General features: G+C 42.9%; 3 protein-coding genes across 4 annotated transcripts in view; 1 reads left to right on the top strand and 2 right to left on the bottom strand.

The window, feature by feature from the left end:
* Positions 1-23312, bottom strand: part of LOC119022489 (putative C-type lectin domain family 20 member A) — an 826153-nt gene that overhangs the window by 75386 nt on the left and 727455 nt on the right. The gene's annotated exons all lie outside the window — the stretch shown is intronic.
* LOC119022499 (NLR family CARD domain-containing protein 3-like) lies at positions 103-9356 on the bottom strand. The gene is made up of 9 exons (XM_037103455.1): positions 9152-9356; positions 8388-8507; positions 7839-8057; positions 4352-6223; positions 3921-4094; positions 3127-3300; positions 2670-2843; positions 2068-2241; positions 103-1551 (listed from the first exon to the last, which is right to left on the bottom strand). Exons 1-9 carry the CDS (start codon positions 9280-9282, stop codon positions 1542-1544), a joined length of 3048 nt encoding a protein of 1015 aa, XP_036959350.1. The 5' UTR covers positions 9283-9356; the 3' UTR covers positions 103-1541.
* The window catches only part of itpr3 (inositol 1,4,5-trisphosphate receptor, type 3), a 47203-nt gene continuing 39236 nt past the window's right edge, over positions 15346-23312 (top strand). The window contains exon 1 of the mRNA XM_037103365.1: positions 15346-15854. Coding sequence (XP_036959260.1) covers positions 15763-15854 — 92 coding nt within the window. The 5' untranslated portion in view covers positions 15346-15762. The remainder of the gene's footprint in view (positions 15855-23312) is intronic.

Genomic DNA, 23312 nt, shown 5'->3' on the forward strand with positions numbered 1-23312 from the left:
CTTCAGCTGAAACATTTAATGCTGAATTTACAACAAGGACACAATGAGTCAGAATCTGTCAGAGACACAGTTTCACTACGTTATAAAGTTTATTTTAACTCAACAACTCTTAAAATCACCACATTTGTTAATGGAGTTTGGTGATGTTGTGTTACTGGTTACTGCTGCTAACACTGGCAGGTTAAGAGAGCAGTGAGGCACATAGAGATCAGACAGGTGCAGGTTAATGTAAAAAGACTTCAGTCATTTTAACATATTTGTTTTATTTTTACTTCTCTTTTACTCTGTCACCTTATCGTCTATTTACTTACAACTCTTCCTACTTTTCTCCTCCCTCTCTTCGCCCTAGTTAACCGACTCTGTCCGAGTCTGTAACCTCCAGAAAAGTTTGTGTTTTCAAGTTGGGATGGATTTTTTTTTTTTTTTTAGATCTTCTCCCTATTTAGACAGCTGTCTTTTTCTAATTCTGTCCATCCTCTGAGCATTTGGCCTGCCAGCTCATATCACTTCAAAAGGTAGACACAATTATGTCACACACACACACACACACACACACACTATATGATGTACAGTCAGAGAAACATGAACTCTCTCCAGCCTGATCCCCTGAAGTTTAATGACAAGCTTTAAGTCTTAAAACGAATATACTGAGATTTGTGTACACAACGTGAGAGCGAGGAAAGGCTCAGAGGAGGAGAAACGACTACATAAGGAAAGTAGTATGACATTAAAACCATCTAAATTGCCTTTTACATGCAGCGTTTCTAGACAGGATTATAGAAATATTAAGGTCATGAGTGTGTTTACCTTCCTTGAGACTGCAGATAACAGGAGCTCAGAGCTTCTCTTCTTTTAATTGTTCAATTCAGCTCAATTCAAAGGCATCAAGGTACAAATATTAAGGCAAATGCACAAAAATGTGAATATAAGCAATGAAAACATTTCAAAACAAAAAGTAAACACACAAACATCATAAATATATTTAAATTACATAAAACCTTTCTCTGTTTAAGATTAAATCTTGTTGTACGTGTTCCCCGTCAAATGACTTCCATGACATTTAAATGGTATTAATTGGATCAATCTGTGAATTTTATCTTCATAAAGTTTTCTTCCTGTGTTATTGTCTGAATGTAGTTTCCTTACACCTTCAGCTCTGTGATCCTTTTTGTTTGAATGTAGCCTAAACGTCAACAGCAGTAGATTGTTTAACTCCTGTGAGACTTGACGCCACTCCTAAGGTCAACTAGTTATCATAAAATGAAAGAAGGTAATGTTCTATATCATGCCATCAAAGCACTGAAGTAAAAGTGTTTCGCAATTCATTACTAATCCAGTAATGGACAATAGAGAGGATAAGAGAATAAAAACACAAGACACAATAAAGGTTGCAGGTGGGGGAGATGTTTGAGTGTGTCTGCAGAGACTGAAGCTGATCTCAGTTCAGACTGCAGCACTGACAGTCATCTTCACTTGTTGTGATTGGTCTGTCGCCGCTGATAGTGCTGCTTCAACCTCTGTTGATCGTCAGGGAACAAAGATCACTTCCAGCTGGGGAGAGAAGAAGAGAGACAACAGAAGTCAAAATGAACTGTTTACAGAGACTCCCTCCATCAGCTGTCAGCCAGGACTGTGTCCTTTTAGACAAGTCTTGCCACTCAGCAGCCATCCTGGCTACACCCCTGCGGCAGTTATTTCTGTCAAAAAAGACCAGGCTCCTATCTACAGGAATTTGGAGAGAGCCAGAACTTCTAAAATTGCAAGGATAGAATCAATCTGAAGAAAAAAAAAAAAAAACTCCCAAAAAGTTTGAGATCAGATTTGATTCTATGACAGTTGCTGACTGTGGACCACTATCGCTTTACATCTTTTAATGCTGTCAGCTGGAATCCAGCTTAATTTCCTGTAGCCTCTGGCTCATCTGGTTGGCTGACTTCTGTCATTCTGTCTTTCTGTCGTTTCCCTAACACAACTTCACTGAGTAAATCCCAGATCTCTGCTTTCATACTAACTGCGTTTATTAATACTGTTGAAACTAGCTTGAACAAACTCTCACCCTCCACTGACCTCAGACTCTCCAGTCTACAGTGTGGACTCTCCACAAGATCAGACAGCGGCTTCACTCCTGAATCCAGCGTCTTAATTCCTTTCATCTCCAGCTCTCTCAGATGGGAGGGGTTGGACTTAATGGCTGAGGCCAGAGAAGCACAGCTGATCTCTGACAAACTGCACTGACCCAATCTGAATAAAGAATAAATGATGTAACTTTACAATTAAACAGGTCAAGTCACGTCAAGTCAATTTCTTTACATTTAATCTGTTCGTCAAAAAAGAGACTATTTACCTATTCTTTGTATTAACTTATTTTCATTATCACTTATCTAAAAAAACTAAACAAAACAAAAATTTATAATACATGGTCAGGACTTAAATAAGTTCAGAGTGAATTATCCAGTGCAGATTTTCAGTGTTATATGAAGCTTTTAAATGTGCAGCTCAACATTATTCTGCCACAGTCAGTGGACTAAACCACAAAAGGAGACATTTGCTCTCAGATACTCAGTGAAGATAAGTATATCAGCCTTTTGTTTATAGTTTAATGTCAACACAACTTTCACATTGTATTCATCTGTGCACAGAGGTAAAAAAAAAAAAAAAAAAAAACTGACCTCAGAGTTTCTAGTCTACAGTGTGGACTCTGCAGAAAATCACACAGCAGCTTCACTCCTGGATCATACAAGTTGTTGAAGCTCAGGAGCAGCTCTCTCAGATGGGAGGGGTTGGACTTAAGAGCTGAGGCCAGAGAGGCACAGCTGATCTCTGACAAACTGCAGTAACCCAATCTGAATAAAGAATAGATGATGTAGATAAAAATCAATTCATAATCCAATCAGATGTTTCTAGATTTTAAATGTGTAGCTCAACATTACCATGTTCTAATCAATGAGCTTTACTCTAAAATGAGTCAAATGACTTTGTCATTGTGTTATTGTGCATCATCATAGAGTCAGACTCCTACAGACATCATCCAGAACATCATTCATACACCTATTTGTGCCAACATAGATTAAAAGGGAACTGTGTGTGTGCGTGTGTGTGCGTGTGGTAATGGATCAGTGAACTGACCTCAGAATCTCCAGTCTACAGTGTGGACTCTGCAGAAATTCACACAGCTGCTTCACTCCTGAATCCTGCAGGTAGTTTCCACTTAGCTGCAGCTCTCTTAGATGGGAGGGGTTGGCCTTCAGAGCTGAAGCCAAATAAGCACAGCTGTTCACCAGCAAACTGCAGCAACCCAAACTAAACAAAGAATAAGAATAGAAGAAAAAATAATCAATTAACTAATCAGATGTGTTCAGGTTTTAAATGTATAGCTCAACATTACTTTGTCCTGATGACTGAGCTTTTCCTTAAAATGAGTCAAGTGACTTTGTCATTGTGTTATTTTGGATCATCATTATTGCAGCCTTCTACAACCACTTTGAGAGAAAAATTAACAGGCAATGTCTTAATAACTTGCTCTCTGGTAATGAGTACGGTTATTATCCAATTCATTATACAATACAGCTTAGGTTATATAGTATTAACACAAGTCTATAAGCTATAGTCATTATCAATCCACTGTAGCTAAACTTTGTTGTAACTAAACTGTGTTATCCCTGAGGGATTATCATTGTCTTGTTTTAAAATTATTTGCTCCTGTGAGGAGAACCATCTTGTCTATTGTCTCATCTGTTGCTGCTGGAACACATTTATGCAAACCGTTAGTACTAATCTACTTCATTCACTGGACAACAATGTTAGTCTTCAGACTTGTATTCCAAGGGTATGGACCAAAACATTGAAACCTCAGTCAAAGATTTAAACTTAATATACATAAATAAATAAAAAACAACATTAATTATACTCTGTGAACTGACCTCAGAGCCTCCAGTCTACAGCGTGAACTCGCCAGCCCCCCACACAGCAGCTTCACTCCTGAATCCTTCAGCTTGTTTCCACTCAGGTCCAGCTGTCTCAGGTGGGATGGGTTGGACTTCAGAGCTGAGGCCACAACTTCATAGTGAGTCTCCGAGAGTCCACAGTTAGAAAGACTGTCATGACACATTTATTACAAAAGGTTATTAACAAATATTTGATGTTCTTGACAGATGACTGCATTAAGGGGGCTCAGATTGATAGGCGGTCTCTGTCAAAGCCAGTCAGAAGAGCTGATCAGATGAACCAAAACACATTGAAAATTTCTTCCCCAGTCTAGCAGTTTTACCAGGTGTCTAAAAAGGAGAATATACTTTTGATGCTGTGGTACAAGGAAATCCCTCAAGGAGTGATTAATCACATCTGGACTCACACAGCATTTCTGCAGTTCCTCACAGCTGGAATCAGTCTCAGTCGACCTTGATCTGTTGTGTTGTATTTTTTTAGGTCGAACTCAGCCAGAACCTCCTCTGACATCTGCAGCATGTAGGCCAGAGCTGAGCAGTGAATCACAGAGAGTTTCTTCTTTAATCTGTTTTCTGACTCAAGGAACTTTTGGATCTCCTGATGGACTGAGTGGTCGTTCATCTCTGTCAGACAGTGGAAGATGTTGATGCTTCTGTCAGGAGAGATCTCATCACTGTTCATCTCCTTCAGGTTGTCGATGGCTTTCTGGATGCTGCTTGAACCGATCTTTGGCTGACCCAGCAGGCCTCTTAAGAGTCTCTGGTTGGACTCCAGAGAGAGGCCATGAAGGAAGCGAACAAACAGGTCCAGGTGGCCATTTTTACTTTTAAGAGATTTTTCCATTACTTCCCTGAGAAAGACATCCAGTGATGGACAACAGCTGTCATCATTCCTAAAAAGCTTTACAATCCTCTTGAGTAAAGACTCTGAGTTTGAGTCTGGTTGTTTCAAGCTTTTCTCCAGGAAGTCCTCCACCACCTCTGTGTTCCTGTTGGTGTAACAGTGGAACATGTAGACTGCAGCCAGAAACTCCTGAACGCTCAGATGTACAAAGCAGTAGACTTTTTTCTGGAAGATCACACTCTCTCTTCTGAAGATCTCGGTACAAACTCCTGAGTACAGCGAGGCTTCTGTGACATTAAGACCACAGCGCTCCAGGTCTTCTTGGTAGAACATGATGTTTCCTGTCTCCAGATGTTCAAACGCCAGCCTCCCCAAGTTCAGAAGAATTTCCCTGTCAGCCTCCGTCAGCTCCTGTGAACTCATCTCATGTCCCTCATCGAACTTCTGCTTCTTCCTCTTTGTCTGAACCAGCAGGAAGTGTGAGTACATGTCAGTCAGGGTCTTGGGCAGCTCTCCTCTCTGGTCTGTAGTCAACATGTGGTCCAGAACTGTAGCAGTGATCCAGCAGAAGACTGGGATCAGACACATGATGTGGAGGCTCCTGGAGGTCTTGATGTGTGAGATGATTCTGCTGGACAGATCTTCATCACTGAACCTCCTCCTGAAGTACTCCTCCTTCTGGACATCAGTGAAGCCTCGTACTTCTGTTACCCTGTCGACACATGAAGGAGGGATCTGATTGGCTGCTGCAGGTCTGGAAGTGATCCAGACGAGAGCCGAGGGAAGCAGTTTCCCCTGGATGAGGTTTGTCAGCAGCACGCTGACTGATGACTCCTGTGTGACATCAGACACGACCTCATGGTTGTTGAAATCCAGTGAAAGTCTGCTTTCATCCAGGCCGTCAAAGATGAAGAGAAGTTTACAGACAGCGAGCTTCTCTGCTGTCACCTTCTGTAATGTTGGATGGAAAACATGGAGCAGCCTGAGAAGACTGTACTGCTCATCTCTGATCAGGTTCAGCTCCCTGAACGACAGCAGAACCAGCAGACTGACATCTTGGTTTTCGGAGCCCTCTGCCCAGTCCAGAGTGAACTTCAGCACGGAAAAGGTTTTTCCAATGCCAGGGACGCCATTGGTCAGAACCACTCTGATGCGTCTCTGTTGGTCAGGTGAGGCTTTAAAGATGTCGCAGCACTCAATTGAGGTTTCATGGAGGGTTGTCATCTTGGATACCGTCTCAAGTTGCCAAACCTCATGTTGGGTATTAACCTCTTCACTCTGTCCCTCTGTGATGTAGAGCCCAGTGTAGATGCTATTGAGGAGTGTTCCACTTCCTGTTTCACTTCCTTCAGTCACACGTTCACATCTCCTCCGCAGACTGATCTTATGTGCATCTAAAACCTCTTGCAGACCTCTATTGGCTGGAAGAGAAGAAAAATATTCAGACTAAAGAAAGACTTTGAGAATCTCATGATTGTTTTCATTACCAATAACAAACTGCTCAAAAAAATGAAATGAAGCAAACAGTCAACACGGTATCACACCGAGTCAGTTAAACTTCAACAATATAAATCTGTCCATTTATGAAGCAAAAGTGATTGTGAGTCAATTTCACCTGCTGTGCTGCAAATTTAAGCGACAACAATGGAGAGGCAAAGCAAGACAACCGCCAAAACGGGAATGGTTTTGTACAGACAATTGCTCTCTCCTTAGCCTTCCTGACTGACTCTTCTTTAGGTTTGTGTTCTTCTAGTATCCTTGTCACTACTGATACGGAGGTGGTACCTGCAGCACAGTCAGGTTACACGGGTAGTCCAGCTCCTCCAGGATGGAACATCCATATTTGCAGTCACAAGAAGGTCTGCTGTGTGTCCCAGCAAAGTCTCAAGATCATGGAGGAGATACCAGGACACCGGCTATTACATGAGGAGAGCTGGACAGAGCCATAGAAGGGCATCAACCCAGCAATAGGACCAGCATATTTTCCTTTTGTACGAGGAGGAACAAGAGGAGCACTGACAGAGCCCTACGAAGTGACCTCCAGCAGGCTACTGGTGAGGATGCTTCTGACCAAACTGTCAGAAACAGACCTCATGATTGTAGTATGAGGGCTCACAGCGCTGCACCATGCTGTTCGTTTGCCATTCGCAAGAGAACACTGGAGTTGGCAGGTCCACCATTGGTGCCCCTGTTTTATTCACAGAAGAGAGCAGATTCATACTGAGCATCTGTGACAGGTCTGTGGCCATGGTGAACGTTAGGCTGGCTGTAACATCATCCAGCATGACCAGTTTGGTGGAGGGTCATTAAGTATCGCCACAGACTGTATAGGAGCTCATAGTACCCTGATCCAGGTCTGGGAGGAGTTCCCCAAGGACACCATTCGCAGACCTATCAGGAGAATGCCCAGGTGTTGTTGGGAGTGGTTACAGGCAAACCGTAATAGAATAATTGATTTTGATTTTGAATCTAGCCCTCAATGGGTTGATGATTTTGGTTAATATTGACTGCTGTCATTTTCAAAAGATTTTCAAATGTAATAATTCAATCAAGATCTGATGTAAGACTAAGGGGCTCCCTTAATTTTTTTGAGCAGTGTAATAATGATCAATATAAGAACACAACAGCGAGAGGATTCTGTTAAGCATCCAGACTGACCAATGACTGACCAATGTAGCAGACACGTTTTTAAGCTGTTTTAATGTGCTGACACTGATAAGCTAATCAGCTTTCTACTGTAGCATGAAAACTGATACTGTAATAGCAGTGCACTTTTCCTCAGCGGTCATTGTTCAACATGTTGATCTGCAAGACGAGACATTTGTTTGAAAGTTCTTTGGGGTTCCCAAAGGAGAATATGGGAAAAGTGATACAGAGCAGTTATGTCTGATAGAGTAGAAAAAATGTTTTCAGTTGAATTGTAGTTAGGCTATAAATGTGATGATCTTTATAATGGTTTTGAAATGGCTGTGCTGTGTGACACAACAAATGCATTAAAACAACAAGTTGTGTTTTCAGACAGGTGTATAGTCTTAGTTTGTACAGGTTGTCTCTGACTGTCTGTTGGCAGTCCAGATGTTGTTCTACATCTTTCTCCACACTGGGGACAGGAGGAGTCTCCTGGTGAAGCAGACTGGTCCCAGTATGAGGTGATGCAGCGTCTGCAGAACCAGTGTCCACAGCTGGTAGAGACCGGATCCTTCAGGACGTCCTGACACCAAACACAGCAGGACGGCTGCTCCTCCACAGAAGCATGACTCCTCTGCTCTCTGTGAAGACATTTCTTGTAAGTAAAATGATTTGTTGGTTGTTGTTGAAAAAAACACTTCATGCAACTTTATTTGTTGCTTGATTCAAAAGGAAAACTCGAGGACAGGGGAGTTGTGTAAATAAAATTAATATTTTCGTGTAAGTGTTTTGAGGTGTTTTTCTCTAAATATCTCATCAGTAGTTTGTAGATATAAAACCCAGACTGAGATCCATCCAAGTTTGAAACTGCACTAATGATTTTGCATCATAAACGTAAGTATTTTAGAGACATGTTTATCCTCAGTGCATCATCCTAACCAGGTCAGTTTGCAGTAAAAACAGAGTTTTACTTGGTATCTGAGGGTCCAGGTTCATTACTGAAGTTCAGAGGATCTTGTCTGGACTGGTGACTCCTCAAAGACTCACAGGTGGATCCTGGAGACTCTGCTCTCTGTCTGCAGGACTGAACTCTGAAAACACCAACATGTTGTCGTTAAATCCTGTGAATCCCTAATAATTATCTGATGAAAGTCTTTAAGATTCTGTACGAACACAAGCTACTCGTACTGTCAATAATTCAGATGTTCAAAAGTTTGTATTTGTCCTCTTAAATCAGATTACAGCTTCTCTAGGTGACTGACAGCTGTCACAGATACAAAGAGAATTATGGGAAAACTGGATTCTTTTTGTCAGTGTCACAAATGTTAGTTAGGGACACATATTTAGTAGAAACATCTGTATGCAAACACAAAATCAACTAGACACGATGTTGCAATGGGATCATGCCTGTCCCAACACCCATCAAAATATTCATGTTCTGACCCATGACTGCTCATCAATGATTGGTGCCCATGCTCAGACAATACCTATCTTTGTAATCTGTCTTCAGCTGGATCTCAGCTGCACACCTTGGTATGGTTTAGTAAGAACACAGCCAAGACGGTCATCACAGACACTACACAGATACCCACAAAGTTTGTTCAGTTTAGACAAAAACTACATTTTACTTGTAAAACTTGTATGTAAATGTAATATATAAACAAAAAGTAAACTTGCCCCTGTTAGAACTAACTGAAAACCAATCGTACACATGAGTTAATGTTAGTTCTCTTACTTTGTGTCTGAGGGTCCAGGTTCATCACTGAAGTTCAGAATATCTTCTTTGGTCTGGTCACTGCTCACAGACAGACAACTGGACCCTGGAGGTTCTGCTCTGTCCTCCTCTTCCTCCCCACAAACACTCATCTTCTGTCCTGAAGTCAGTCTGAGAGTTGAAACCGTCTGTGAAGACTGTGAGCTCAGAGCTTAAGAATCAAGACAGACAAGTTTGTCTAGTTGTGATGCTGGGCTGAGAAACAAAGATGTCACACAAACACATACAAGGCGTATAAGTGTGTAAGTGTAAAATAAAACCTGCTTGTCAGTTTTCTTTAAATCTGTGCTTGTTTTCTTTAGTTACAGTAGTTTGAATGTGGATTTTTCAGCCAATCAGGACTTTGTGTCCACAGACGACTCAAATTATTGAGTTAATTCTAACATTTCTTTCCTCAACAGTCCACACAGAGAAAAACGACTTTGGCAGTTCAGTAGTCAAATGTTATATTAATACTCACCAGCCTCAGGCTTCAGTTCTGCTTCTGGTCTGTCGACTAAACATGGAGTCTGACCCGACTGACTGAACACTTTCAGATCCCCTCCCTGTTCTCATGTACCTGGATCACCTGGACAGTAATGCTCCTCCCATCTACAACTGACGGAAACAACAGCTGATCACCAGCTCCTTCATGTTCCTCTGCCTCTGGAGCTTTCTGAGTGACTGGACACAGAATACAGTCAGAGCATTTAACTTGAGTGTCATTTCCAGCTATCTGGATTTGAAAGTACAATGGATTTATTAATCTTGTAAAGAACATTTTCTGTTTGCAATAATATAAAAACCAAACCTTGAAATACACTTTGAAATAACATCATAACAAATTAAAGATGGGTTAAATTATATATAAGCTTTATGCCTGATGCCTGGTTTTCTTCCCAGATGCTATTAAAGCACAACAGTTCAGTATTTGTGTAACATTTGAAGTCACCAGTTCACCGTCCAGGTTTTATTTGTTTGTTTTCTGTGCAATAAAAATCTGCTCTTGTTTTTAGTCACACTGTAAATTATCTTCAGATATTACCTATTGCCATATTATCTAGATTGACGTTATAGTGAAGTGTGAGGCTATACGCCTTCTACATGTATATATACTGCATATAGTTGTCACATGATTTTAATGCATAGGTTTTTTACTTAACTTTATTTCTTATCTTTACTCTTTATATTTTATTTTAATCTCTCTGTACTTGACATTTATATTCTAGAAGGAGCAACTGTAATGTACCAGAATATTTCTTTTTGCTGAATAGAATAAGAACATGAATAAAATAAACACACGTTGGGCTCAGCACTGCGTCAGTATACAGACAAGCTGGGAATGAGACTCAAACATCCACTTTTATTACAAATGCAACTGTAATGTATTATTATAAGCTGATAGAAATGACATAAGTGTTAATTGCACAATGTAAAGATAACACATCTCTAATTACCTTTTACTTAGTTCTGCTGTTTTTTTTCTTGTCCAAAGCAGAACAGACACACACACACACACACACACACACACACACACACACACACACACACACACACAGGTCCAGATCTGTATTTGTTCATTAGGTCCACCGGAAGTTTTTTATTCCCTCAGAAACAAACGTGCTTTTGGCTTTTTGGCTTTTTCTCTCCGTCACCACGGAGACGACTGAAACCCTGACTGCCCACTGTCACCCTGGCAACACACACACACACACACACACACACACACACACACACACACAGGTCCAGATCTGTATTTGTTCATTAGGTCCACCGGAAGTTTTTTATTCCCTCAGAAACAAACGTGCTTTTGGCTTTTTGGCTTTTTCTCTCCGTCACCACGGAGACGACTGAAACCCTGACTGCCCACTGTCACCCTGGCAACACACACACACACTCACACACACACACACACAGCTCATGTTATAAATCTTAAAGGACAGGTCAGGTGTTACATGTAGAATACTGATTGTTAACATCAGCTGTGTTAGTAACACTCTCACGTTCGCACTCGCTGCTCCTCACTGAAGTTTGTGAAAGTTTGACTCCAGACGATGATGAAGCTGCGTTCTGCTGATTCATCCATCACTGACGGTGAAGAACTGTTCTGTCATTTATTTTCATTATGGATCCACCTGCTGTGATCTCCTCCATTCACCCGCTGATTGTTTGGTTTGTAACAGTTGTCAAACAGTGAGAAACGAGAATGACAACGAGTGTAAAACGACTCGTCAGTGTTTGTGAAGTGCAAAACATTATCACACAAACATTTAAATGATTCAAAGGATGTTTTTACACAGAAAGTGATTTAATTGACAGATTATTCAACTAATCATTTCAGCTGTAAATACTTCATGCTGTCAGATAAATGTAGTGGAGTAAAAAAACACTATTGTGTAATAACTGATTTCAGTTCATGTTTCAGCGGATCTGTTTACATGTTTGTAGCCGTGTGTGACTAGTCGTGTATTTATAGGTAAAGTAAAGTTGGTCATGTCTTAAAAAGAATGAATGTTTAGAAGATGAAGTAAAGTTTTATATTCTTTAGGATTTTAAGATGTTGAAATATTGGAGTAGAAATTAGAGCAAAATATTGTCAGCAGTTGAAGCTCCTCTGTGTGAGGCCCCCTGGTGGCAGGAGGACTGTGTCTGTCTGTCGGCTGTCAGACAGAATATATGTGCTGTAAAATATAAATAATCACATAAACAAAACACACTCAGTGCTAGAAATATAAACGCAGTTAACAGTGAGGATCATATATATGTAAATATCTGGCCACTGACAGATTTTGTCTCATGTTTCATCTCATTCATATGTTCCCTCATCACGTGACTCTACAGGAAGCTGGCGCAGCCTCGTGTGGCGGCGGTGACCACGCTCATTTGAATCACTGGAAACATCAGAGAAGCCGGCCAGTGTTTGAGCGGCCTCGTTATACGACACAAACTGACACCTGCCTGATGTTAATGTGTTTGTTCCTCTCCTCAGGTACACAAGTGTCATCAGCCTCATGTGTGAGAAGGATCTGAAGTTAAAGTTTTGGATTACTTTTTACTTTTTGGGCCTCAATAACTGCTGACAGCTCTCAGATCATCTCAGACATCTGAAACTAACAGTCTGGGTTTAATGTCTGATAATAAATTACATTTTTTATTTTAAGTTTAACATGTGTTTAAATTTAAAATCATCATCTGAAAAGTAATTAGTATCCAAAGCTGTCAGAGAAACAGTCAAAAGTAAAACAATGTTAAAAACAGTACTTGAATAAAAGTCTCTGATATTAAATTCACTTACAGATCAAACGTACATGTATTCACTGTGTGTGTGTGTGTGTGTGTGTGTGTGTGTGTGTGTGTGTGTGTGTGTGTGTGTGTGTGTGTGTGTGTTACAGTGACAACAACAACACACACAGATCCTGATCCTGGAGCCCAGAGAGACACTGGTGTCTGTGGTGTGTTTACTGTGTAGCTGCCTGCTGCTTTAACAGCTGAAACAGGAAGTCCAGTCAGCATGACTGTACACACACACACACACACACACACACTCCTGCATTCTTATTTAAGTTAAAGTATGTAAGTATTATCACCTACGTGTATTTACAGTGTGTATTTACCCTGTCAGTGTTTTAATCTCTGATGTTTGTGGATTAATATCACTGCTGCATTCATGTCTTTAATGTTGAGCTCATTTTAACTCCTTTATAACGACTCTATAAATAATCTGCAGCAGAGCTTCATATTCTACCAGATCATCATACGTTGGTACTGTGGCTGTCCTGTGAGAACCACGAGTCTGTAAAAAGGCAGAAAAACAGCCTGTTTTCAGCTGTGACGGAGCATTCAGCAGCTAATCCAAGAGAGCTGATTGAGCTTCAGAGGGAAACACTTCATCATTTAAAAGCATCTGAACAGCAACCAGTAACTGAAGCTGTCGAGAGGTAAAAACTACAATATTTCTCTCTGAGTTGTGATGAAGTTGCATGAAATGGAAAATATTCAAGTACCTCAAATGTGTTTGTGGTTTTACAACAAACCACAAACTTCCGCTTGTTGCATCTCTGAAACCTTCTGTGTTTGATTCACACTAGAACCAGAAGTTTGTGTTTCACTCTCCCAACAGGCAGAATGTTTCTGCAGTTTGGGTTCAGATCAGACGAGAAACTGCACATTTAATTATGTAAAGATGAGTACAAAGTTAGCTGTGACATCAGAATGAGGGAGTCACTGCACAGTTCAACCATCCCTCCAGTAAAACAGACAACACAACCTGCTGGTGAACACAGATGTGCTGCCACGGAGGCCTTTTGTCAGATTGTTTCCAAGGTCGAGATCGAACTTAAAGCATCCGAGAGTCCAGGAGAGAAACGTTTGGACTGAACGTTCCTGCAGACGATCGATCTGTTTACTGCTGGTGCTGCTCGGGACGCTTTACCAACCCAACATGTGTCTATTTGACGTCCTGGGAATGAGACTCAACCATCAACTGTCTTTGTGGTGCGTTCAGGAACAGCTGGGATAAATCCTACTGATTCTACCTTTAACTTTAATAGTCTTTGAATTCTATTAATATGACGTGAGCTTCAGTTAGCTTTGAGCACAAATGTCCTTCAGAGGGAGACTTTTTACTCTGATACTCTGAGTCCATGTCAGAGCCTGAACTGTTACTGTACTGGAGGAAACAAGCTGGATCAGAACTTCTACTGTCACCAGAGTCTGTTTGTACATCAGTATCTGAACTTCTGCTGGAGGAAACAAAGTGAATCTCTGCTGATAACAAGCAGAACACAGATACAAGGTTCTTACATTCGGACTGAATCAGAACAGATCAGGAAGTTTCTGAGTGATAACATCAAAACACAGAAATGTTCTGACTGTTCCGGGTCTCCCACTCACTGTCACCACAGCGTTAGATAGACGGTTGAACAAAAAAAGAAACAAAGTGTGAACTCATCTGTGGTCTGCAGAAACTACACTGCCAACATGTGTTCTCATTGGGTGGCTCTGTGTTGACACGTGTGTGCGTGCACGTGCCTCCTAGGCTTGTCCATGCACGCTGCGTGTCACGCCCGCACCGCAGCTGTGTCACGCACATTCAAATCCAGCAGGGAGTCAGTCAGAGGAGTGCTGAGGGATCAGTCTGTATCAGACGTCAAAGTCATCAATTAACAATGATTGACAACAGTTTGAGAATGACAGCAGCGGGCACAACAGCAAGCAGAGAAAGAGGGAGAGAACGTCCCCAGACTCCCTCAGGAAATCACTAGTTTTGGCGAGTTTTTGAGTCAGAAAAAACTTTTTAAAGTTTGTGAAGAGCTTCTTCCGACAAATTCTCAAGAAATTGTGCTTTCTTGTAATTTCGGCATATTTCATATCCTCGTTTTAAGGCATACATGAATACATAATACAGTCTATATATGAGGTCATGGTAATTAATTAAAATGTACAACGAGAAAGTTTTGCGCAACAACAAACAGCACAACAGGAAGAGGGAAGAGAGAGAAAGTCTCCAGACTCCCTTATTAAATCACTCATTTTTGCGAGTTTCTGAGTTTTGAGAAGCTTTTTAAACTTGTGAAGCGCTGTTACTGACAGATTCTTAATCATTTGGGCCTTCTTGTAAATTCGGCATATGTTGTAGCTTTGTGTTGGGGTGCTGCAGCCAGTCAGCATTTGAGAATGATTTGCGCAATAAGACACGGGAAACCTGAACACCAACATATCACAGGTCAAAGCAGCCACATCAACAACAGCAAGGAGAGGAAGAGGGAGCGAACGTCCCCAGACTCCCTTATGAAATCACTAATTTTTGCGAGTTTTTGAGTTTCGAGAAACTTTTTGATGGTGAAAAGCGCTGTTTCTGACAAATTCTTAATAATTTGGACCTTCTTGTAAATTCGGCATATGTCACAGCCTCGTTTTAGGGTGCTGAGGGGCCGCAGCACCCTTATTTTCCGCATGCAGTCGTATAGATAGATACAGTACGTGCATGTGTGTGTGCGTGCGTGGCCCCGCGGCAGTTGTTCTCTCGGAGCTGTCTGTCAGCCTTATCAACACCTCGACTCACTTCCTGGTTTTTAATACAGGAGTTTGCGTGCGCGCGCACACGCACGCCCCCGTACACACAGCCGTCCGCAGAGCGCGGTGGGAGGGAGCAGCCGTGTTGTCTGTACACCTACACACTTTAACCTCCTGAACACACACACACACACACTGCGAGGAGCTGTGTGTGTGTGTGTCTCCTCAGACTGCAGCCTCACAACAACAACCCGCTGTTTTTGGACTTTCAGGCAGTTTCTCAGAACTTCTCGGAACTTGTTCGGAGGTGTGTGCAGTGTGCCGACATGCAGAACCCGGCAGTGTGAGTGTGAAGCGGACGCGGGACTCAGTTGGACTCTGCAGGCTGAATGTTACGAGCCGTTTGGACTCCAGCTGCTGCATCTGAGGAGGAAACTGTTTCCTGAGTCGGTGTGAGCTTTTCAGACGCTCAGAGAGAGAGAGAGGAGGAGGAAGAGGAAGAAGAAGAGGCAGAGAAAGTTGCTCCGGCTCCACCTGAGCTGTGCCGCCGCTGTCGGTGAGCCTGACCCGGCTGCAGGATGTCGGACTCAGCCTCCAGCTTCCTTCACATCGGGGATATCGTGTCCTTGTACGCTGAAGGATCCGTCAACGGGTTCATCAGCACCCTGGGGTGAGCTCAGCGTCAGCCTGCACCAGAGTCCTGACACCAGGCAGAGTAATAGATTACTTCACCCACACGTTCCTACAGCGTGTTCCGATACTCGAGTACTTTTCATACGAGTTACTTTTACTTTTCACAAAGTAAAATTTTATCTCTACTTTTACTCGAGCGTGTTTTCACACCGCTGACTACTTTAGTTACTTTTCAGATGAAGAAATTACACGAAAAACAATTAATAATTGATCATTAATAAGAATGATTTTTTTCATGAAGGTTTCAGATGTTTGAGTTGTGAGCAGAATCCCAAAAAAGTAAAAAAACAAAACAAAAAATCGGCTACTACAGTAATTATTCTAACTTATGTACTTACTGATATTTAGTGATGAAATGTAACTCAGTACATTTACTCAAAAACTGTAATTACACAGTACAACTGGAGGAACCTGAACTTTACTTGAGTATTTCCATTGTGTGCACTTCACTGCAGTTCGGAGGCAGATGTTGTACTTTTACTTCACTACTTTTAGTTACTTGTAACTTTGCAGATAACTTTCTGCATCAGTGGATTCAGTCATGCAATTTGAAATTAATTTGTTTTATCAGCAAACAGATCAAAGAAAACATTGATTCTAACTATCAGAAAAATGTTGAACATCAGATCTGATGATCAGTCGACACAAAGATATGTGTAACTTTACCTGTACCTTTAATACTTAAAGTACATTTCATGTACGATATCTTTGACTCAGGTTTGTCTGCCTTTATTTCTCTGGCAGCTGAAGTTACATCTTACTTTTCAGATTAGGATTTTACATTAAAAAAAAAACAGAAAGCTTTAAAAAACCAAGATGTTTTAATTATTAAGTAAAGGTTTCAGATGTCTGAGTTCTCAGAAGTTTAATTTCTTTTTTTATTAAAATCACTTTTTTAGGCTTTTTTTTAAGATAAGAGAAACGTCCAGAACTAGAATACACACGTCAGAGCAACTGTTAACTTAGTCCCAGTTAGCATGTTAGCATGTTAGCACGTCCTGTCCCCTCGTCTCAGAGTCTGAATGTGTGTCCAGTCAAATGTGTGTAATAAGCTGTGTGATATATTCACATGTTTTATTCTCCAACATAAATCATCATTAATGTCCCACAGTTTAATCCTGAAGCTCTTCATGTGCTAACAACAGTTAGCGGTTGCTAACAAGTGTCTGAATGAGACTACAGAGGTTGTCGGGGACATTAAACGTCCTCACAGCAACACGGAGACTCATCTACTCACTAGTCCGTCTTTACAGGCCACTTTAGTTCCACACTGTTCTAACTCTGACTTTACAACTTGTACACTGATCAGTTTATAGAAAACCTGGATAGTAATTGTGCAGTAAGACTCTTCAGTCATGTGACCGTGATGTCGTCTGTTTGTAGCCTAACATTAGCTTCTTACTGCTACACAGTTAATGTAGCTTCACACATCACAGAGTGGAGTTCATCTGTGGAGATTATCTGGATCAACAGAACCTGGACGGATCAGAACCTTCAGGTTTTTTTCTGTGTTAATCTACAATACAGTTGGACTTTTAGTGGAGGGAACCAGAACCAGAGTGATACTGGACCCCTCAGATCCATCTGGTGACCCTTTAAAGGGGCCCTGACCCCCAGGCTGGGAACCACTGGGCCAAACTATCTGACTCTATATAAAGTAGTTCAAAGTGTCTCCAACAGTGACATCATAATCAGAGGTCACACACACACACACACACACACACACACACACACACACACACACACACACACACACCAAAAGTGGCAGCTACTATGTCAGCTTGTATGGCAGGAAAAGGAAGTGGTACCAAGTATGTCCAAGAAAGATTTCCACTGTGCCACTGTGTGTGTGTGTGTGTGTGTGTGTGTGTGTGTGTGTGTGTGTGTGTGTGTGTGTGTGTGTGTGTGTGTGTGTGTGTGTGTGTGTGTGTGTGCGTCCGTGCGTGTGTGTGTTTCCTGCGTTGTGGCTGTACACCCACTCTCCTGTATCTGACTCAGTCTTGACCTTTACAGTTTCTCTGTGGCCTTTAGCTTTGCTGCCTCGTCATTCTGAGCTGAAACAATGAAAACAATAGGTCACCATTTTTAGCCACATGCTAGCGTCACATGCTAACAGCTATCAGGAGCCAGACGTCAGTCATTCTCTTTGAAATGTCAGCATGTTGGTCCGGAGTGAAGTTGTCTCCACCGCTGCAGGATGGATCGACATGAAGTCTGCTCGCTGGTTTACACGTTCATGTGTCCAGGAGAGGATTTCTCTCTGGTGATCCTCTGACGTTCCTCCAGCGCGCAGCGAGGCGTTTTAATTGATGGAGTTGTTGGTGTGTCGTCCATCGCTCTGATGGTGAAACGACGTGATGGATTGTGATGAGATTGTGTTTCAGACGTTCACGTTCTCCTCAGGACAAGACGTCATGAGACGTGACAACCTTGGTGATCCTCCGACTCTTCAACATTCACACTGCAGCTCCCAGCAGGACGTCATCAGGCCAAATGACGTCAGTACCACACTGGATTTCTTGTCAAATGAGTCAGCAAGGACGGTTTACCAAGCTAACGACAGCTAACTTCATTTAGCAGCAGTTAGCACTGACTGTAGCAACATAGCTGCCGGTATCCGTCCACCAGGAAACTCCATAAATCACCTCCGTACTGTCTCTGTCCTCTGTCGTCCCTCTTGCTGGTTGTTAGCGCGATCGTTAGCAGTTACTTTAGCAACAAGTAAAGCTGTGGTCCAGAGCAGCCCGAGGACAGAGCCCGGAGAAACCTGCAGATATTTTCTCCAGAAAACATGAACCAGTTTCACCAGAATCACTCAGTGAAGTTATTACAGGATGAGTCATCCACATTTTTAATGATTTTACAGGAAGTTACAAACTCTAAAATAGCATTAAAGAAGAAGAAGCCACATATAAACAAAGTAAAACAGTTTAAAGTGTTTTGTCCTTTAAGATCAGTTTGATTATTCAGTTTATTCCGTCATGGAGACAAAGACAGATTGTCTGAACATCTTTATCTGCTCATTAACATTCCTTCACAAATCTACAGACTGCTCCTTTAAACTTACCTTCAAAGTGTCTTTTCGCCCCTGTTGTAGCTGGCTCTGGAGGAAAGGTGAACTATGGAGCAACATGTGTGATAAAACACTTAAATAGTGATTTTGGCTGTAAGTACCTGCAGGATTAATGATAGTGACTGTGGCCTCACCTGCGCTCTGTTGGTTCAGCGTCAGACAGTCACCACAGCAGCAGTTCCTGCTGAACATTAGTCTGTGAACACGCACAGACAAGAGAGAGTAAATAATCCTCCACTTCCTTGAGCATCCGACTGCGTCCGTCCTCCACCCGGTTAATCAAACAGAGTGAGAGACGCACCTGAAGGTCCTGCAGTGAAATCATTAACAGCACAGAAGCAGCAGGGTTCTGTTCACATATGATCCGGTCGTTCCCATGATAGTTTAAATCTTTGTCTTTATTTCTGGTCTTTTCTGCTCTCCTTTCTTTCTGACTGCAGGTGTTTGTTTTTTTGTCACAGTGTTTGAAAGTAGTTTTATCCAATATCGCCAAAAGTATGTGGACTGAATTCAAACGCACATGAATCACCTCTGGACTTATTTATTAAAAATGTTTGCAGAGTCACAACAGAAACTGACTCTGAGTCAGACCTGACCGTGAACATCAAGTCAGCATGTGGAGGAGCGACTGAACCCTGCAGTGATCACTGAAACTGACTCCATGCTCACAGTTTGTTTTTATTATCCGGAGAGTCCTGCTGTGACATTTGAATAGGGAGTACCTGAGAGAGGCAGGGTGGGCGAGAGAGCTGATGAATGCACAGACAGACAGAGAGAGAGAGAGAGAGAGATGTGATCAGACCGACCTTCTGATTTCACTACAGTCAAATTCAGTCCAGCTGCATCAAAACAAACTGGGTTCAAACAGGAAGCTCAAATGTTTCTGCCGTGGACAATAAGAGAAATCTGGACAGTGTCAGAGGTCAGTTCACCAGGTGGAAGCTGCTCAGTGGAGCATGAAGCCACAAAGCTTCAACTTCCTGGGTGGAAAACTGACCTGTAGAGTGAGAACAGTACAGACCTGCACCAGGCCTGTGACTGGCTTCCACTTTAAACCTCTGCTGCTGGGATGAAGCCTGTCATTGGTGCATTTCTCCCAAAGTTACTCAAACACTCACCTGTCCACTGACAGCACGGATATAAACGAGCTAGCAGCTGTTAGCTTTCCTTTTGTATGGATTCAGACAGTGATAGTGTCACACATGCATCCTGTTCACATTGTTTAAACCTGGAACTGAAACACTTTTATCTTTCCCTCATGTGATTTTAGCGAGGAAGTGGTTGAATGCTAACGTTAGCTAACGGGTTCATCAAATATGTTGTTGTAACTTGAAGAACAGCTCGATGTCCCTCCAGATTTTCACTGTCCATCATTGTCTCAGTCTCTGATCAGTCAGGAAGTGGTAAAGTGATAACGACATGTCAGATTCATGTCAGTTCTACAGAGAAAACAGCTCCAGGAAACTCTCCCAGCGTTTTAACTTCCCAGCCTGAAGCTGATGTCGAGGAAATGGCCGCTGTGAGAATCTGTTCTGTAGACTCACTGCTGCGTGTGCTCCTGAAGTTAAAGGCTGGTGTTGATCAGAAACATGTTGTAGTTAGTGTTCTTCTCTTGGAGCTTGAGGGTGTGAACACGTGATGCTCAGAAACTTCATTTATTTCAGGACTTTTGTGTTCGTATTATTGTGTCCACCTTGTTATTCTGCTGAAGCTGGATTCAGCTCAGATCAGTGAGGAGGACAGACAGGAGTCAGTGAGATGGAGGCTGGAACACAGCAGCTCCGGTTCTGTCTCGTCCTGCAGGTTCAGCCCGTCTGATGGAAAACACCTGCGGCTGTTCAGATACCCAAATCCATATTCAAATCTGTTTCTCCTGCCGGAGGCTGGAGGAGGGGAGCACAGGTGGAGCAGGAGGACGGGGACAGACCACAGGTGGAGCAGGAGGACGGGGACAGACAACAGGTGGAGCAGGAGGACAGGGACAGACCACAGGTGGAGCAGGAGGACAGGGACAGACAACAGGTGGAGCAGGAGGACAGGGACAGACCACAGGTGGAGCAGGAGGACGGGGACAGATCACAGGTGGAGCAGGAGGACAGGGACAGACAACAGGTGGAGCAGGAGGACAGGGACAGACCACAGGTGGAGCAGGAGGACGGGGACAGACCACAGGTGGAGCAGGAGGACAGGGACAGACCACAGGTGGAGCAGGAGGACGGGGACAGACCACAGGTGGAGCAGGAGGACGGGGACAGACCACAGGTGGAGCAGGAGGACAGGGACAGACAACAGGTGGAGCAGGAGGACAGGGACAGATCACAGGTGGAGCAGGAGGACAGGGACAGATCACAGGTGGAGCAGGAGGACAGGGACAGATCACAGGTGGAGCAGGAGGACAGGGACAGACCACAGGTGGAGCAGGAGGACAGGGACAGATCACAGGTGGAGCAGGAGGACAGGGACAGACCACAGGTGGAGCAGGAGGACAGGGACAGATCACAGGTGGAGCAGGAGGACAGGGACAGATCACAGGTGCAGTCTGGAGGAAAATAAAGCTGAAGTTTTACGTCTTTCCTGTCTGGAGAAGACTGACCTGGTTGATCTGCAGTAGTTTGTTTTCTTCCAACACAGTCGATATTTTCAGAATGAAATATTGGCAGTTAATGTTTCTACAAACCAGCTGCAGCTCAGATGTGTTCGTGTCACACGGCGTCTTCTGCTGAAGCGAGCTGAAGCGTCCGTTAGCTGAGTTCACGTGTCAGCTGCCGTCTGGCCTCAGGGTGACGTTAACGTGAAGAACAATGTGACAAGTGACGAGACGTTAATAAGATGTTTGACATCCAGCAGATGAATTTACTGAAACAGATGTTGAGACGAGTTCTCAGGTGACTCAGGTGTAACAGTGAGAAACAGCTGGCAGCTAACATGGTAGTCACTGAGTCAACACACCTGAGTGTGTGTGTGTGTGTGTGTGTGTGTGTGTGTGTGTGTGTGTGTGTGTGTGTGTGTGTGTGTGTCTGACAGTCCTCTGAATAGACTAATCAGCACTCGCAGGTGTACTTAAAGAAACGCACACACACTTGGGACACACCTGGCAGGCAGACAAAAGAGCTGATTGGCTGTTTTGGTCGTAGTGATGGCCGACTCAGTGGGCGGTCGAGAAAAAGAAAGAAAGCGAGAGAGAGAGAGAGAGAGAGAGAGAGAGAGAGAGAGAGAGAGGAATTTAAGAGGGGGAAAGTTGGGAGGACAGGAGAACGTGATGAAAGGTAAAAAGAGACGGAGGATGGTGGAGAGCCTGAAACGAGCACATTAACGTGGAGAGCGTCCATCTTCCCTCAGAGTTCGTACTTCAGTACTCTGAGGTGAACAGAGCTGATGAAGCTGCATGTTTGGCTAAAGATCATTGAACATATGGAGGAGTTTCCCACAATCACTCGCTGCCTCCTGATTTGTTTACCGGCTGTGGTTTCCTGCTCTCACTGAACCTGCATGCAAACACCTGATGATGGAGTCACGCAGAGACGACGAGACAGAGACTGTTTATCACGCTTCAGTCGTGTCGTTTCAGAAGTAATGACACAATTAAAGAATGAACTTTTGTAGTTGTAGGAACAATGCTTTTATTGTGAAATTAAAGATAGTGAAACTTCAAAGTAAAAGCACAGAGGATCGTCTGAGCAACTTTTACTTTCCCAAAGAAAAAAAACAGCTGGAGGATCAGCGAGTCTGAGAACATGTTGCTGTTTAAACTGCTTGTTGTCACACACGCACACACGCACACGCACGCACGCACGCACACACGCACACACACACACACACACACACACACACACACCTGTGAAAGCTCTCTTTTGATGCAGTGAGCAGACAGTCTGCAGTCATCAGGATTACCTGTCCATTCATACACACTCTAACTACATTCAGCAGGGACCAGGTGTGTGTGTGTGTGTGTGTGTGTGTGTGTGTGTGTGTGTGTGTGTGTGTGTGTGTGTGTGTGTGGCTTCCAGAGGCCTCTTGTCTGTCTGTCACTATTGAGCCCCCTCTGTTGCCTAAACACTGATGGGAAGAGAGATTTACTTTAATGACACACACACACACACACATACACACACACACACACACACACACACACACACACACACACACACTCTGTCACTGGTGTCTGCAGACTGTTGAAGGTTTTTCTTTTTTTCTTCCTTCAGGCTCCCGACAACATTAATCGTGAGACAAGCGAACGTTGTTTTGGCCTTTTTAAGTTTGACTGTTTGTTTATTTGAACTTTTTTTTTTTGTTTCTCTTTCTTTTATTTTTACAGTTTCAGTTTGATTAATTCTCTGAATGTCTGAACCAGCAGAATCCTGC

The sequence above is a fragment of the Acanthopagrus latus genome, chromosome 7 (genome assembly GCF_904848185.1).
Source record: "Acanthopagrus latus isolate v.2019 chromosome 7, fAcaLat1.1, whole genome shotgun sequence".
Classification (NCBI taxonomy): domain Eukaryota; kingdom Metazoa; phylum Chordata; class Actinopteri; order Spariformes; family Sparidae; genus Acanthopagrus; species Acanthopagrus latus.

Excerpts from the sequence above, each read along its gene's own strand:
- LOC119022499 (XM_037103455.1), bottom strand. The coding sequence starts at position 9,282 with ATGAGTGTTTGTGGGGAGGAAGAGGAGGACAGAGCAGAACCTCCAGGG. Across the intron at positions 6,224-7,838 it reads CTGCCAACAGACAGTCAGAG|TTCTTCTCTTCCAGCCAATA; the intron begins ACAACCTGTACA and ends GTCTGAATATTT. Across the intron at positions 2,242-2,669 it reads TGTAGACTAGAAACTCTGAG|ATTGGGTCAGTGCAGTTTGT; the intron begins GTCAGTTTTTTT and ends TTCTTTATTCAG.